The 16506-nt window shown below is 50.7% G+C and overlaps 1 protein-coding gene across 1 annotated transcript in view; it reads right to left on the reverse strand.

Annotated features, from left to right (window-relative positions):
- LOC139596575 (hydrocephalus-inducing protein-like) overlaps positions 1-16506 on the reverse strand; it is a 72391-nt gene that overhangs the window by 43353 nt on the left and 12532 nt on the right. Inside the window, exons 6-14 of the mRNA XM_071440981.1 lie at positions 13965-14083; positions 12527-12731; positions 9528-9720; positions 8433-8532; positions 7138-7256; positions 5758-5981; positions 3748-3815; positions 1679-1911; positions 761-861 (exon numbers count right to left, since the gene is read on the reverse strand). Coding sequence (XP_071297082.1) covers positions 761-861; positions 1679-1911; positions 3748-3815; positions 5758-5981; positions 7138-7256; positions 8433-8532; positions 9528-9720; positions 12527-12731; positions 13965-14083 — 1362 coding nt within the window. The remainder of the gene's footprint in view (positions 1-760; positions 862-1678; positions 1912-3747; positions 3816-5757; positions 5982-7137; positions 7257-8432; positions 8533-9527; positions 9721-12526; positions 12732-13964; positions 14084-16506) is intronic.

A 16506-nucleotide genomic window follows, 5' to 3' on the forward strand; every position in this document is an offset into this window, starting at 1 on the left:
ACAGAGGGGCTGATCAGCCACCCCCTCCCAGGCCCTGCAGCTCCCTGGCTCCTGCACTGCACAGCTCCAGGCCCTGCCTGGCCCCAGCTCCATTTGCTTTACAGAATGGCAGCCCAGGCACTGCCTGGATGGCTCTGCCTGGGACAGGGAACAGCACCAGGGAGCTGCATCCCTCTTGGCATTCAACTGACACCCACAGCAGCACAGCAGCATGGAATTCTGCTGCAGCAACAACCACTTTTGGTCTCAACTCTGAGAACATTAAAGCTCAAAATAGGAAGCACAGGGAAGGAGAAAAACTGGAGCTGACCTGCCACATCAAGGGCTGCTTTCCCCTCATAAGATCTTGCCCCCACCACTCTTTCTGTGAGCCACTTTCCCCTGTCACATGCTCTCATTAACAGAACCAGACCCTGACTCTCAGCAGGCTGCCTGGTGTGTCCCAAACCAGTGCACGGTGCTCACAACCAGCACAACTCCACCTCTTGTAGGAAGGAGAGGAGGCCCTTGGGAAATTTGTTCCACCTCAAGCACCAAAACCCAGGCCAATAAAAATAGCATTCCTGATCCCCTTAGAAAAAGGCCCAGGACCGTGCTGGCTGTGAGCAGGGGTGCTTTTCACCACAGGCTGCTGCCCAAGCACTGCTGTTCTCATGTCCAGCTGGCACAACATGAGGGCATTCAGCAGCACTTCTCCTTGGCAGCTGCAGCCAGCAAAGCCTGGGCAAGGCAGTGCCTGGGGGAGGCCAGGCAAGGGTACCTGGCTGTGATGACCAGTGCTGACATTCCCTTGCCAAAACCCTCTAGGTCCACCAGCATTCGCCGGTAGAAATCCATCACGGTGTTGGAGCACAGGGTCACCTGGTGGAAGAGAAGAGCAGTAAATTCTTCCTTACAAAAGCTCATTACCCACGTGTAATATCCTCCAGTTCTTGTTTCATGGTAAGGAAAGGGCAGATTTTGCCTTAATTCTTCTGCTGGTCCATGTTAGAGCACAGTCTCTGAGAGTAACAAAAGCTTTCTGGCAGTACCAGATTTGTTAAACACACCTTGCTATCAGAGCATAGGTCAGCTACATTAAAACATTAGACTAAAGCTTTATGCACCACTGCATTCAAATTAAGGGGCCAATTTTTCATCTGACTAGGATGACATAAATGCAGAGGAAATCTGCTGACTTGAACACAATGAGTTCAGCTTTACAGCAGGAAGCTGAGGGCAAAGTGTGGCCCAGCAGGTGCTGGGCAGTTCATGGCTGCAGAGTGTTTTGTCCCCACTGGAGATTCCTGCAGTGAACACAAATCATTCTGCTCCCCAGGAGAGGGGAAATGAGACCAAGAAGAAAAGCTAACTGCTTTATACAATGACATCTCTCTAACAGCCACCTTCTGCCCTCATCCCTGCTCTGCCCACTTGCAATCAAATAACTCGCTGTCAAAAACACAAGAATGGCCTCAAGCCTTGACCATAAGGTATGTGACCTCAGCATGTGATTTTGGAAACCAAACAGTGCTCCTTGAGGAACATCCCGAGTAAGCCAGCTAGCAGAGGCCTCCCAGCAGTGCAGATTTCTCACTGCCAGGATGCTCAAAGCTGGCACCAGAGCTAAAGCCCTCCCACACTGCAGTGCAGCTCCAGCCCTGGTGCTGCAGCGTCTGTGGCTGGGCTCTGGCCGTACCTCGATGTCCTGGTGTCCCTGGGGGAGGATGGTGCCTTGGCTGGGATTCATGGTGAACTCCTTGGGCTCCAGATAGAAATGAATTCCCTCCTTCCAGGATGGGTCACCCTCCTTGCGTATTTGATCCAGGCTGTCCACAGCCGGCTGCGTGCCATCGTCCGACATGCGGAGCTTGAACCTCAGGGGCACCGGGGAGCAGTTGGTGAGGCGGCAGCACCGCGTGTAGGGAAAGCCTGGGGAAGGACACAAATATCCATTCAGGCACCCACTAGGGCATGATCCTGGGGGAATATCCTGGCAGGATGAAAGTGGGATTGGAGTTGAGCTCTTTATTAGCTGAACTACAGCTCAGCGAGAAGCTGCGTGAGGAATGAATCGTCACTGAGTTCCCTTTGACACAGATTCCAGACTGCAGCCTTGAAAATGCCCACTCCTAGCCCTGTTGAACGCTGCAAGCTTCTCTCTTTGGGATGGGGAGGAGCTCCCTCACCTGCCCCAAACCAGCACCAGTTATCTCTCAGTGATGAGTGTGCATCCAGACCCAGCATTTACTCTGAGAATTCAAGCTGTCAAATTCCCTGGTCAGCCTGCCAACACTACCACCATTTTCAAGATACATAAACAACAGTGAGTTGTCATTGAGAAGAAGCTACAACAAAAGAAAGTGAGGATGGAATCAGGAACTAGAACGTGATGCAAAGCACCTTAATGCAGCTTCTCTCTGCAGGATCCTTAAGGCATCTCTTGGTTTGGGCCAAACAGACTGAGCACATGACAGCTCAGAGCCCACTCAACTGGGGGCACACCCCAGCCTTGCTTTGAGATCAGCAATTAGGAACCAGGTCCCACCTCAGCCAACAAACAGGGACATTACAGCCATGCTGCTCACTGTGATTGCTGCCTGCAGGGGTTTACCCCACTTTAGCTCTGAGATTTGCTTTCCATCCTGCAAAGCCAGAGATACAGCCACTCATGGTGGGGATGTCCTGCAGAGCCCGCAGAGCAGCCACAGCCTGCTCTGCAGTGCACATCTGGCTGGGCTGGCAGCTCTGTGGGGAGGAGACTTCTCCCCAGGCCTGCTCACCAAGAGTCACTGGAACACAGATGGGGAGAAAAAACAACAGCAGCTGCCGCCCAGAGCTTCTCTGTGCCCATCCAAGTGACCACTGCCAGCTCCAGCAGTGACTCCAGCAGGGAGGCAAGAGAGGCACAAAAAGGACAAACCCAGATGTCAAAATCTCAAATGAGACTGAGGCCAGCACATGCAGACAACAGTCAACAGTTGAAAAGAAGCAAAGATACAACAGCTGCCTTCAGCTGAAGAGACTTCAGGAATGAAATCGGATTAAGTAGGGTGAATCTCCTGTTTCAGAACCATATTTCCATCTGTTGCCTTTCTTCTTTCATTTATTCAAAAGGCAACTTGACAAGTGCCTCCGTGGTGATGCAGGCTGGGGAAGAAGCAGCTCAGGAAAGGCAATTAGTTTTCTTAAAAAGTTTATGAACTTCATTAATGTGGGTTTAGGCTTCATAGTGAATATTCCTCTTGGTCTGGGAAGGGGAACAGGAGTTTTGGGGGCTTTTTGCCCTGGGGGTGGGCTTTTCTGAGATCTCCACAGCTCCTCCTGCCTTTGATCACAACTACGCCAAAGGGGATAAACACTAGTTGGTGGGTTGGAAACTTCTGTTATTGTGTTCTTGTTTGTGCTGTCCTGATATATTCTAGGAAAGAACTGTTATTCCTTTTCCCATAGTTTTGCCTGGGAGCCCTGTAATTTCAAAAGTATAATAATTTGGAGGGATGGGGTCATCTTTGCATTCCAAGAGGATTCCCACCTTCCTTGGCAGACATCTGTCTTTTCAAGCAGCACAGAGACACCAGAAAATACTGACTTTCTATTCCTTGCTTCCATTGGATCTCACAATGGCAAAATGCCCCCCGAGGCAGCAGCTGCAGCCCTGCAGTTGACAGCCTGAAGAGGCTGCTGGGGCAGACGAGGAGTGAGGGATGCTTTTCTGTTGGAAGGCACAGATCCCTGACGCTGTGTCCCAGCCCAGGCAACACTCACCAAAGGAGATTTCACCGAAGTTGATCTCATCGACATCGAACTCTAAACTCGGTGCAGTGACGCTGCCCCTGGAGGCCGAGGACAGAGCAGGAAAGGGCTCGGTTAAAGGGATTGCAAAGGTCTGGCCGTCGTGGCTCAGGGCACAAAACCTGGGCTCAGGGCACCCTGGGTTTCCAACCAACACAGCACCGTGTGCTCAGCACAGGGCCCTGTGCACAGGAGGCAGCTCAAGCCAAGTGGTAGCAGCCAACAGCCCCTGATGGGCTTTGGGCACAGGGCAGGCAGGAGAAGCCCCCGGGTTGCTGGGGGTCCCATGAAGGACCCTGAACACACACCCAGACATGGCTCCGTGCCTCAGTTTCCCCAGCTGCAATGGGATGGACATCAAGGTGTCCCCACAAGCTTCTGTAAGCAGCCCTTCCAGCCACAGGTTCCCTGCTTTGCTCCTTCTTAGCTGGAACTGCTGTTCCCATGGAGGAGCTTTCTCAGGATTTTGACCCACACAATCATTACAGACACAGTTCTGAGACACAAATCCAGGGCATTCCCAAACATCCTCTGGAAAGAGCAGCAACAGTTCTATCCAGGGGACAGATGAATCCTAGAGGAAAGGACCAGCTTGTCAGCAGTGCCCCAGCTGGCACAGCCAAGAGCAAGAACTTCAACAAGCAAACAAGGCTGTCCTGAATCTAGCACAGCACCTCACCTGGCCTTGAACTCAGCAGACACACACCTTAAAAGTCACCAACATCCACTGAAATCAGCACTTGAAGCTGCACTCATAAATAAACACTCATGAGTTGATTTCATGGTTGATGCCAATCAATGCCCACTCTGCCTTTGGGTTCAAAATCAAGGAGCAGTGACCTGGGCCTTGTGTTGTATTCACAGGACTGCCCCTGGCTCTGCTCTGCACATCTCAACAAGAGACACCTGCCCTTGCTCCAGGAGAAAGCTGCTTATGCACAAACACCCCATGACCACTTTGGGGGAGGGACAGAGGAGAATCAATTCTTTGATGGTGAAAGGTTCCCTCTTGATTTCCAAACTAAAAAAGCAGCACTTTTCCTCCAAAAAAAACAAAGCCAGCATCATTGTTTCTCCACTATGGGCACACCTACTCACCACTTTTCTCTTGCTAAGGAGTAACTTCCTTGTTCTTTTTAATCCATTTCCCTTATCTCATTGGTATAATAGACTGCAGATTGTTTTCATTTCTTTACTGCCTTGAGCCAGTGCCCCCCAAGAGCAGCAGCCCAGCTCCAAAGCTGCAGAGCAGCCAGCATCAGCTCTCCTGCTTCCACTGCAATATCCTAGCAGCACATGGCTCAGGCTGGCAGGGACAAGGCCTCACACTGCTGTGGTGCTGAGGACTGAGCTCTGCCTCCCCTGTGATCAGCCCTTCTCCCTTTGGCTGGGCCAGGATTGTCTCTTGCCATGGCACCAGCCCCAGTGGGATGGTGCCCCAGTCCTTGGCACAGTTCCTGCTGCACAGTTCCCTGACTCCCACATCAGCCCTTTGCTGGCTGTGCAAAGGAGGCACCAGAGCACTCTGTGCACAGGAGCTGGGAGCACGGTTTGTGCCCCACAGCATGGCCATGAGAGCTGAGCTGAGGCTGCTGCTGCCCATCTAGCATGGATTATTAACACAAGTTTTTACAAACACTGCTGCTGGGGCAGAATCACCCAGGCTGGCCCATCTGCAAAGCCCTGGGGGCCTTGCTGGGTGTTCAGCTGGGACATCCCAGAGCAGCTGCTGCCCAAAGCTGATCCATCCCACTGCCAGCCATGGCCCAAGGCACAGGGAGATCCCTGCAGGGAGGAGTCATTCCAGCTGCCAGGCACCACAGAGGGCAGAAGGCATCCTCACACTAAGGTAATGCCAGGATCACAGCAAAGATTAGGACCTCAGGAAACACCTTTTTTCTCTGCTCAACCCCAAAATTAGGTAGGTGGGGGATGTCCCAGAGACAGCCACAGATGTGCCCACCCAGCTGCCAGGGTCCTTACTTGATGGTCAGGACAGCAGGCATAGGAGATCCAGCCACACTGAACTGGAACTCCTCCTCAAAGCTCCCCAGCACGGTGCTATGGAAGGAGATCTGAAGAGTCTGGCTCCCACCTGCTGCAATGATGCCCTCCTCGGGCTCAAACTTGAAGAGGGAGCCTACATCTGTGGTTGAAGGGATGTAGGTGAAGGGACCATCAAGAACTCCTTGGTTTATCAGCTTCACCTGCAGCAGCAAGAAAGAAAAATGGAAATACATGTGGAACCTTCCCTTCTTGTGAGTTCTTGGCTAATGATGCAATGAACACCCAGCAAAGGCAGAAGATGCTTTGTGCTGCTGAATGGCAGAAGTCAAAAGATACAACAGGACAAGTTCTGCCTTTGGGTTTTCATGCAGAGCAGTGGCAACTCCACAGAACTGCAGTCACCCTGGGCTTATCCCATGGACACAGAGCAGTGCACCTCTGCTCAGTAGCACCAAGCTCATTGGGAGCTGGCCCTGAGAGCAACGTGGGCTGATTGCAGCTGCAGAGTGAATCACCCCAGAGCTGCTGCTGCCCCAGTGAGCACAGCTCCAACAGCACCATCTACTCATTCACCTTTCCCATACCATGAAAACAATACATTGAGAATGAGGCATCAGCATCAAAATGTGTAGACAGCATCATCTTTTGGTAAGAAAACTCAGTGTGTCTTTCCCTTCCACAGCCAAGCTTTTGAAAGTGTCTGGCATGATGTAGAGCCTCATTTTCTACCTCTTCAGTTACTCTCCCTTGATTTTTTTTTTTTCTGGAGGGAGAGGCAAATAGGTAGAAAACTCCTTTGCTTTATTCCCAGGAGCACTTTTCTCTTTCTAGGATCAGAGATGCACCAAGGCTGAAGTGTGGTGAGGGACGGGTCAGCAAAGGAGAGAACTCCCAAGCCCTTTGCAATGGCCAGTACTGAGCCAGGAGGCTGGATGGCTTTCCTGTCACTTGCAGGAATAAGCAGGGACACTTGACTGGGAGCTGTTGGCAGTGGGCTGAAGATCAAAGGCAGCCAGTTTGTTGCAGCTGCTTCTGCAGAGCCCAGTGCAAAGGTGCCTTGTGTCTGGCACTGCCACAAACGCCTCTGAACATGCAGCTTTTGGAGCCAGTGCTGGTTTCATGGCCCAAGGGGTTGTTTTGCAGGAACCCTCCCAGCTGATCCCTAAGGAAGGCTGCCCAAAAGCAGGGACTGGAGCTTCAGGAACAACAGACACACGTTTCTGACCCCCCAGGTTTGAGCAGTCCATCAAATATTCCCTGCTCACAAGTGCCCAGGCTGGCAGCAATTCCACAGCTCCACCAGGCTTGCTGCTGCCTCAGGAGCCATCAGGATCCATCCCAAGCCCTGCTGCTCACCTTAGAGACATGGGGGGTGTTGACAAGAACATTCCCAAGGTTCAGTGTAGGAGAGCTGACTTCAATCAAGGGTCCTTGGCCTTCTCCTCTGAGGTGCAAGGGCAGCCTGCTCTCACGGCCTGGGGAGAGATGTCCATTGCAGTACAATCATCCCCTCTGTCACACTGGATTTTCCAGGCTGCCTCAGTGCTAGTCCCTGACTCTGGGCTGGATGCAACTACCTCCTGATGCTTCAGGAGAAGATATAGGCCCTTCTTTTCCCTCAGGAGATATCCCTTGGGGCTGACTTCTAATTTCTAACCCATTCCTTGGGCTGCTTTCCAATTTTAACCACCAGTCTGCTGAGTTTAAAACATCTCTGATGTCCTGTAGCGACAGGCCAAGGCATAATGGGTATAAATTGAAAGAAAGGAAATTTAGGTTAGATATTAGGAAGAAATTTTTTACTGTGGGGGTGGTGAGACACTGGGGCAGATTCCCCAGGGGTGAGGCTCCAGCCCTGAAAGTGTTCAAAGCCAGGCTGGATGGGGCTTAGAGCTACCTGATCTAGTGGGAGGGGACTATTTGATCTTGAAGGTCCATTCCATCCTGAACATACTGTAACTCTGTGGTTTCTTTTCCATGCCCTTAGAGAAGCTTTGAAATCCATTCAGTGAAGGCACAAAGCTCATAAAGAGCAAATTGCCAGGCAGCAATTGCCAAACTACCTGGCCCAGTAGCACATGACTTTGTTGCCAAAGTCCTCAACTTCTGACACTCAGCACTGTGTTCTATTTCCACAGACTGAGTTGCAAGGTGACAATTCCCACACAGGGACAGAAGCAAGTGCTGGCCAAGGGTGCTCCTTCTACAACCAGCCTGGGCTCAGTGGGGCTCAGCCACCTTTGGGCAGTGGGAGGTGATCCAGGCTCAGGGAGCACATTTACAATTCAGCTCCTGCTGCCTGATGATGGATCCATGTCAAATGGACACATCCTGGAGGTGTCTAGAGGGGCTTAGTGCTTGTTCACTAAAGCTGCTCTGCTCTGTAGCTCTTTGGCCTTTGAGGAAATGCTGGCAAAGCCATGGCATGAAAACCTCTCCCTGCACTGCCTGGGCTGTTCTGGGATTGGTAACCCAGACACAGCATTCCGAGCCCTGGCCTAGCACAGGAGACTCCCTGGAAGCTGCAGGGCCAGGGGGGATGTGCCAGCACTGCCCTGCTGACCAGGGACTCTTCCCAGCAGTTACACAGGAGCCCAGGCTTGCACCATGGCCTCACTGTGGGTGAGAGAAGCAGAGGACAGGAGCTGTACCTGAGATGTTGCAGTAAGCCATACTTTGGTACCCCAGTGCCTCTAGGGGTTTGAAGGTCACCGTGATTTCAGCTGAACAATTGGGCCCAATTTCTCCCTCCTACAACAGAAAGAGACAGCAAAACATTGCTCTTCAAATTCATGTTTCTTGTTTTTAACCACAGTCCTGTAAGCCTTGATTGAGCATCAATGATGAGTGAACAACACAAGGAGCCAAGGAAAGCCTCCAAACCCAGCTCAACACAGCGCTGGAAGCTCTCAATGCTCAGCTGATCAGCTGCCACTCTCCACAAGATTCCTGCTGCTCTGACACAAGCTCTTGGTCCCATCATGCTGCTGTCAGCTACATGGGATGTAACTGCCACTGTGCACTTGGCCTTAGATGGGCCATAGGAGTAACCAAGAAGAGAAGATGATCCCTTCCTTGGAAATAAAAATATTAGTTTAACCTGTTTTGAAAGAAAGCAGAGGTTGGCATTATTCTGGGCTTTACTGCAAGATGAGAAGGGATTTTTCTCCGTGCAGACACCAGGCATTCATCATCTCTCCCAATGCCAGTACTCAGAATCAGGGCTCTGGCTGATGGGAGCACGTGGCAGTTTGCTTGCATCACCAGAAAAGGAAAAGGTTTTCTGTCCCTGTGTGCAGGAGAACTCCAAAGGCCCATTTCAACCTTGCACCCTTGTGTCCAGGCTCACAGATGACATTGAAAGGGACACTCAGAAACAGTGCAAGGCGTGCTCACAGGAGGGGATTGGCATTTCTGTCATTAACCTTGGGCTGAATTTGGCCTCCTTTTGCCAGGGAACCATTGCAAGCCTCAGGTCGGTGTGTGAGCTGGCAGTGCTCCAACAGCCTCTGCTGAGCCCCACATGTAGGGGGAGCCCCTGCCTACAGGAACTGCTCCCTGTGACACTGCAAGGACACGCACACAGGGCCTTGAGCTCCAGCCTGGCAGCAGAGCTGGGCTGTGTCAGGCTCCCAGCCCTGCCTTGAGCCTGCAGGGCACAAATGCTTTGAGCAGGGAGCTCTGCAGCCGCTCCAGAAAGGAGGAGGAGGAGGAGGAAGAAAATGAGGTTCTCAGCTATCACTTACCATTGGCTCAATGAAAAAAATGTCATCAGAGAACAGCATGGAGTCTTCTTGCACCTTTGCCATCTTCTCCTGGACCATGCTGCTCAGGAGGGCACTGCGATCTTCATAAGAGCCCTTCTCCTTCTCCATTTTTTTCTCCTCCGTGAATTTTTCCAGCCTCGCCTCACTCGGTGGGTGCAGCAAAGGACGCTGCCTGCAGCCCCAGGGAGAGACAAGGCCAGCAGATGGTTTCATGAGCCACAGATTTGCAGACAGAAGTGGGAGGGCAGGAGAGCAAAGCACCTGGGGGGGAGCAGCAGCAGCAGCTCCCCAGCAAGGGCTGAGCCCAAGCCATGGGGGTCCCAGATGGATCAGAGGATAACTTGCTGTTCACTGGCACAGCAGGGAGTTTTACTCCACACTTGCAAGCTCAGCAGAGGTTTCCAAAGCCAGCAGCCCTCAAGAGAACCTCCTGGCTCAAAGCCTCTGCCAAAACTGAGGGAGAATCCACCTGCCACTTCAAGTGGCTTTTCCTACCACTGAGCTGCTTGGGGGAAGCAGATAAAAGATGATGGAGCAGCACTTCCCTGGCAAGGAAAGACGAAGCTGGCTTGCAGCTACGTGTTACCAGCATCACTCTTTCTTTCTTCCATTTTGGACCTGCCCTGTTCCCTACTCTGCCTTTCACAAGAGCATCCCAGAGCACTTCCAAAGGAAACTGATGAATTCAGGCACCGAATCCCTTCAGTGACATTCAAGGTTTTATATGCATGAAAACAGAGGCTCTGAGAGGGGAAGGGACTTTGTTGTGCAGGAGGGAGACAGCAAACTCCTGGAGTTTCATGATCCAGAGCTTTTTGGGTCCCATCCCAGTGCATGGCAGTAGAATGTCCTGAAAGGAAAAGGATCCTGCACTATCTCCTCTCATAAAAAGTCCTCTTTGCTCTGAGATCTCAAAAGCTTCTCTGACAGCAGGACAGTGGCCTTGGAGCTAAAACCATTCCAGTGACCAGAAGTAAGGAAGAACAACATGTCCTGGTGACAGTCTAGGACACAAACTGGCATAAAACCAAATATAATTGGAAGAAACCCCACAAAACCAAAACCAGGTTGAAGTTTACTTTGGGGAAATGTAGTTGCTTCTGAGGAGAAAGTGGATCACCTGGGGTCCAGGCTGAAGCAGGCAAGTGGGAAAAAATGGAAATAAACAGCCCAGGGAAGTAGCCAGAGAAGGTCATGGGATTTTCTTTTAACACACAGAGCTTGTATGGAAGTCAAACACTGTGTAAGGAGATAGAGAACAGTGGAAAACCAAGAAGCCCAGGGCACTAAAGGACCCTCTCACCAGCCATTCAAGCGGGCAAGGGTCGCTCTCCTGGTCCTTTGCAGGCAATTTCAAATGGCTCTGGGGAGTGCAAGTGATCTGGCCCACAGCAAACAGGGGCTTGCCAGGGCAGTTTTGGCCAAGCAGTTTTGGCCCAGCAGTTTTTCAGGTTTTGCCTGGCTGAGCAGAAAGGGTGCAGTGACCCATTCTCCTTGTGTAGTGGGTTGTGTCTATTGGCTGGTTGTGAGGTGCTTGCCTTTTTTTTTTTCTTTCTTTTTTTCTTCTTTCTGCCTTTTTTTTTTTCCTAGCAATGGTTTGCAAATGATGAAAAGCCATTGCTGCTGCTGCTGCTGCCAGCAGGAGTGCACTAACTCAAAGAGAACCCCCAGGAAGGATGCAGCTGTCCAGGCCCCTGGCTGTAGGGAGGCTCTGAGCCTGGTGTTAATATCAGAGGATATGCAAAGACACCTGCGTGTGGTGTGAGCAGGTGAATGATCTGCTCTGTCTGGTGACAGAGCTTAAGGAAGAAGTGGAAAGGCTGAGGAGCATTAGGGAGAGTGAAAAAGAAATAAACTGGTGGAGTTACTCCCATCCAACCCTGAGAGAAGCTCAGCAGGAACCAGAGGAGCCCTGCCCATCTTGTGAGCAGGCGGAAGGAGGAGACCTAAGAGACAGTGGGGAATGGAAATGGGTCTCTGCTGGGGAGGTAATAAAATTCTGTCCTGACCCCCATCACCTGCCCAGGTGCCCTGACAGACTATGTATGGGGCCCTGGCTCCAGAGGGTCCGGCAGATGACACTAAAGAAAAAATTCTGTCTGGAGAGTCTCCCAGTTGCACTTGGTCTCTCAAACAGATCACAGCCTCAAGTATTAAGAAGAAGGGTAGTGGTAGTAGGTGACTCCCTTCTAAGGGGAACTGAGGGCCCTGTAGATTGACCAGATCCATTCCACAGGGAAGTGTGCTACCTCCCTGGAGTCCAGGTACTGGATATCACCAGGAGATTCCCTAATGATGAATTAGGGAATTTAGTTCCCTAAATGAACGTGATCTCTTCACTACTGTCTGGGATACAGTGACCGTGAAATAATCAAGTTCTCAATATTTGGTGAAACAAGGAGGGGAATCAACAAAACTTCAACACTGGACTTCTGGAGGGCAGACTTTGGCCTGTTCAAGAGATTGATTTGGAGAGTGCCCTTAAAAACAAAGGGGTCCAGGAAGAATGGAGATACTTCAAGAAAGAAGTCTTGAAGACACAGGAACAAACTGTCCCTTTGTGCTGAAAGACAAGCTGATGGGGAAGACAACCAGCCTGGATGGGCAAGGAGCTCTTGAAGAACTAAGGGAAAAAAAGAGGGTGTATCACCTTTGGAAAGAGGGGCTAGCAACTCAGGAATTGTTTAAGAATGTTGGTCATGTAGGAAGAAGATTAGAGAGGCAAAAGCCCAATCAGAACTTGAGGAAATCCAGTCATTGCAACCAACCTTTCCTTCCCAAAATGCCATTCCTGGTTGGAGTATAAATGGAACTGGAATGCTGAGCGCTGAGCTCCTGAAGCCCAGGGACACACACCCCAGTGCCAGGCATGGGTTACTTGGCCTAAACCATTCCAAAGCACCAACACCCCCCTGAGGCCACACGTCAGTTTTAGTCTTGGGCCATATATCTCACTGAAATGTATCTTTCAAACCAACCTCCTCTTCTCTTTATTCTCATCTTCCACAGTAGGAAAAGCCTTCCACTGGAAGTGGGCTGTGATGTTACTCCTGTTATCAATGAACAGGGTTCTGTGGCTTGACATGGTGATGAAAGTCTTGTCAGCCTCCACAGAATTTGTGCTCAACCCAACGTTGACATCTACAGCTTCTCCGTGGAGCTTTGTGTGGATTCTTTCTTCACCTGGAACAAAGCAAAGGGGAGTCTTTGCTCAGCTCACTGGCTGATGGAAGCACAAGGAACAGAGCAAACCACAGGGCACAGAAGAAGGTGTCACAGCTTTTAGCTGTGTTAGCAATTCTGTGGATCAGTCCATTTGTCACATCCTGACAGCTCTGTGTGTAGAGCGTGGGGATGTCCTGGGCAGCTCCTTAAACACCTTATTTCTGAGTGTGTTTGTGGACATTTGGCCCCAAGGTGATGGTATGGGCAGGGAAATTTGTCAGATGTGCTCTGGTGACTCACTCAGAGCAGCCCTGTTCAGCCCTGCCTTGCCCACAAGACTCCTGTCTCTCCTGATGCCTTGGATCCCTTCTTGCTGAGCAGCAAATATGCCTGGGGGCAGGTGGGCAGCAAAAGGAGGCCCAGAGGAACAAGTGAAGTGACAGCCCACAGCAGGAGGGGACACAGGTGAGGAAACACAACCAGCCTGGCTCTGCAATATGACAAACCACTACAAAATGAGCACCATGAAAATCATCATTTCCCTTTCCAAACCCACAGCCACAACAGTCTTGAAATATTTTATATTGTTCTGATCTCAAAAACCAAGCATTTCAAATTAAATAAAAAAGGGACAAAGGAAAGATTAATAAGTACAGAGCAGCTTCTTTATGAAGACTGAATGGGATTCCTCAGTCTAGAAATCAAATGGGAGACAGATGTGAGAGGTTTGCAACAGCATGAACAGCCTGGGAAATGGGGATGAGGAAAACTTTGTCTTGACTTGTCACTGACCAGGAACTCGAGGGCCTGAAAATGTTATTAGACAGAAACTACATTTATGTGTAGAGGGCAACATAGAAAAAGGGTCTGTGACAAGCCAGTGGAGAAGCAGCATATGGGACAGAGGTGTGCAAGAAATCCATTGCATTGGAGAGAGTCTGATGGAAACCTCACACCTCTCATACAGCATTGTCCAGGAATCAAATAAAACTTCACCCAGGCATTGCCACATGGTCTATGGAGTGGAGAATTAGGGTTCCTCCTTCCTCCACTCAGCAACTCCCAGCAAAACAGGAGTCCAAAAATCCCCTGTTAGAGGGGGTTTTATCAACTCCCCAAACACCAAGGAGTTCTCAGTTTGCTTTGGGGTAAATCTGGAACAGGGAGGCACCTCTAGAGGGAATGCAGGGGATGGGACAGCAGGGAGCCATGTGGAGAACTGTCCTGTGCCCTGCAGGGCCCAGCACTCACCTGTGTTGCAGCTCAGGAGGCTGCAATGGTCACCGTTGGTCAGCGGGTGAAATGTCACTGTCACCTGCACGGTGTCCCCAGCACCCAGAGTTCCTGCGGTCGGCACCACGGAGAAAGGACTGCAACACAAAGAGAGGGATCAGGGCTGGGGGGACACCTGGCCAGGAGATTCCTGCTGCACTGCAGCTCCCTGCAGCTCCCTTGGGCAAGCAGGGAGCAAACCAAGCACAGGCAGCAGAAGACAGAACAGACAGGGTCAGAAACAGCCACTGAGCCACTGCTGAGGAGATCCAGCCCTCACAAGATCCTGGGGGTAAAATGACCTCAGCTCCCCCATACTCTGCATCCAGCTCTCTGCAATGAGGCTCAAGGGTCCCACTGCCAGCAATCCCATCAGAGAATGGTTGGTGAAGAGCACAGAGAGGGTTCAGAGCTATCTGCGTGCACAACTTGACACTGACTGCCTCAGGAATTTCTCTTATCCTGCTGCCTATAAACCTCAAGAGATGCAAATGTTAGAGCACTACCTGTCCTGGGAGATTACAGCCTAGGAATCAGACAGGGAGAAGGAACTTTTCCTTAAAGACCAAGGAATGGTTACTGTTGATTTTGCAGTGTAGTTCTTTGGTTTATTTTACCTTGAAAACATCCCGATTTAGCCTAAAAAAGGCACATTTTATCAGCATTTCAATGAAAGCTGCTCTAAGAAAAGGAGCAGTCAAAACTCTAAAAGAGTGCAAATAGAGTGCAGATTGTGGGAGGATGGATTGTAAGAGAATAGAGATAGTGCAGGAGGCAATCTCACCCCTGAGGAGTTGCAGCCGTACTAATTACCAAAGAGTAAGAACAGCCTTGCCCTTAATAGGTCACTGCTGTGTCCAGTAAGGATGGTGCAATAAGGATGGGTGTTATAAAAGAGTGGATTAGCTGGTGGAGAGGAGAGTTGGAGTTTTTCAGCTGTGCTGTGAAGAGTAAGGGTCAGGTAGTTCTGTGGGGACAGTAAGGGTTAGTATGTGCTGTGAGGGACAGGAAGGAGTCAGCTGGCCATGAGGAAGAAAGAGAAAAGGAGTCAGTGTTGTGAGGAGCTGCCCGTGAGAACTCACAGAGAGAAGGTATGAAAGTTTTACAGGGGCATGATAAACTGACAGAGTCAGTTCCCATCTGCCATCAACTGGTGCCAAGCACCAACACCAGCAGCAGATTAGAGCAATACAGTGACATGGAAACAAGACCCAAAAGGAGGATGCCATTTACAGTCTGAAGGATCCAATCCCAGCTAAATGAAGCACCATGAGCAGGAGCACATCAAGGGAGCAGAACAGGAGGTTTCTGTGTGTTTACCAGCAATGTAGTCTGGGACTCTGGGCTGTCATGCAGGCTGGTAATTGTTTGCTTGGCCCAGCAGAGAAACTCTGTGCAATGTGTTGGAAATAATTATGCAGATGTGTTGCTGCACTTTGGATTTAACAGGAGCAATCAGGATTGGCTACCAGGTAAACAGCTCTTGCCTGACAAGCACAAGACTCTGTGCTTTGATGCTCAGGGAGAGCTCAGGGGAAATGTGCTTGTGCCCAGCAGCTGCTGGGCTTTGTGCTCTTCTACAGCCCTGGCCTTGGTGCTTTGCTGCTGGTCAATCTGTCACTAAAAGTGTCTTCTGGGGACTTTGGTGATGAATGCATCACACACAAAAACAAAGAGAGCATCTGGCAAGCTGAACTTTGTTCATGTCAGTAGTGACAGCTGATGAACTTGCTTCAGGTTCTGCTCATTCAGGACCTCTTGCTGCAATGATGGGCTGAGCTGTTCCCATTCCCACTGGTGAGACCATCACTGGCTGATGGAGAAGCCTTGGGCCAGCAATGTTCATGTGCTGGGCATGAGACTTTGGAGGGAGGGGAGAAAAGACAAGGCCCCAGCAGCCCCAGAGCCAGATCAGTGCACGGGCTCCTGCATCTGCCCCGGGGCTGATGCCAGCACTGCTGCAGCTCTGCTGGGGCTCAGGGGGATCAGGGCCTGCTGGGGGCAAGGCACAGCATTCTTCTCTTAGTCTTTTGCCAGAAATTTCATCAGAACAGAGAAGCTGCCACTTAGGGGAAGCCCTGGCCAGGCTTCAGCACTATCTTCCATTCCCTTCCCACTGCTGCTCCATGTTACATGCTCCCATGCTCCTGCCCTCAGATGGCAGGATGGGAATAACATTTCTGGGGGTGACTTCAGGGGTTGCCTGAGAAAGAAGGTATCTTCATATTTTCAAATTATCAGGAGAAGAGGATCCAGCCAAGTCCAGGACTCAGTTGTCAGGACTGAAAAACTGAATGCAAATCAGCCCCTGCATCTCCTGCATCCCTCACCAGACTCCTCTGTTCCTGCTGTAGCAGGACTTAACTGAACTTAACTCCTCTGAATTTCAGCCAACATCACTAAGCTGTTCCCTGAGCCCACAGACAGAAGAGCTGTGAAGGAGACATCCCTGACACTGTAAGAACCAAATGAAAGCCACTGCCAAGAGATGGGGCCAGCAAGCTAAATTTTGGCCTTTTAT

The sequence above is a fragment of the Agelaius tricolor genome, unplaced genomic scaffold, assembly GCF_023055355.1.
Source record: "Agelaius tricolor isolate 1412-34295 unplaced genomic scaffold, bAgeTri1.0.p SCAF_15, whole genome shotgun sequence".
Taxonomy (NCBI): domain Eukaryota; kingdom Metazoa; phylum Chordata; class Aves; order Passeriformes; family Icteridae; genus Agelaius; species Agelaius tricolor.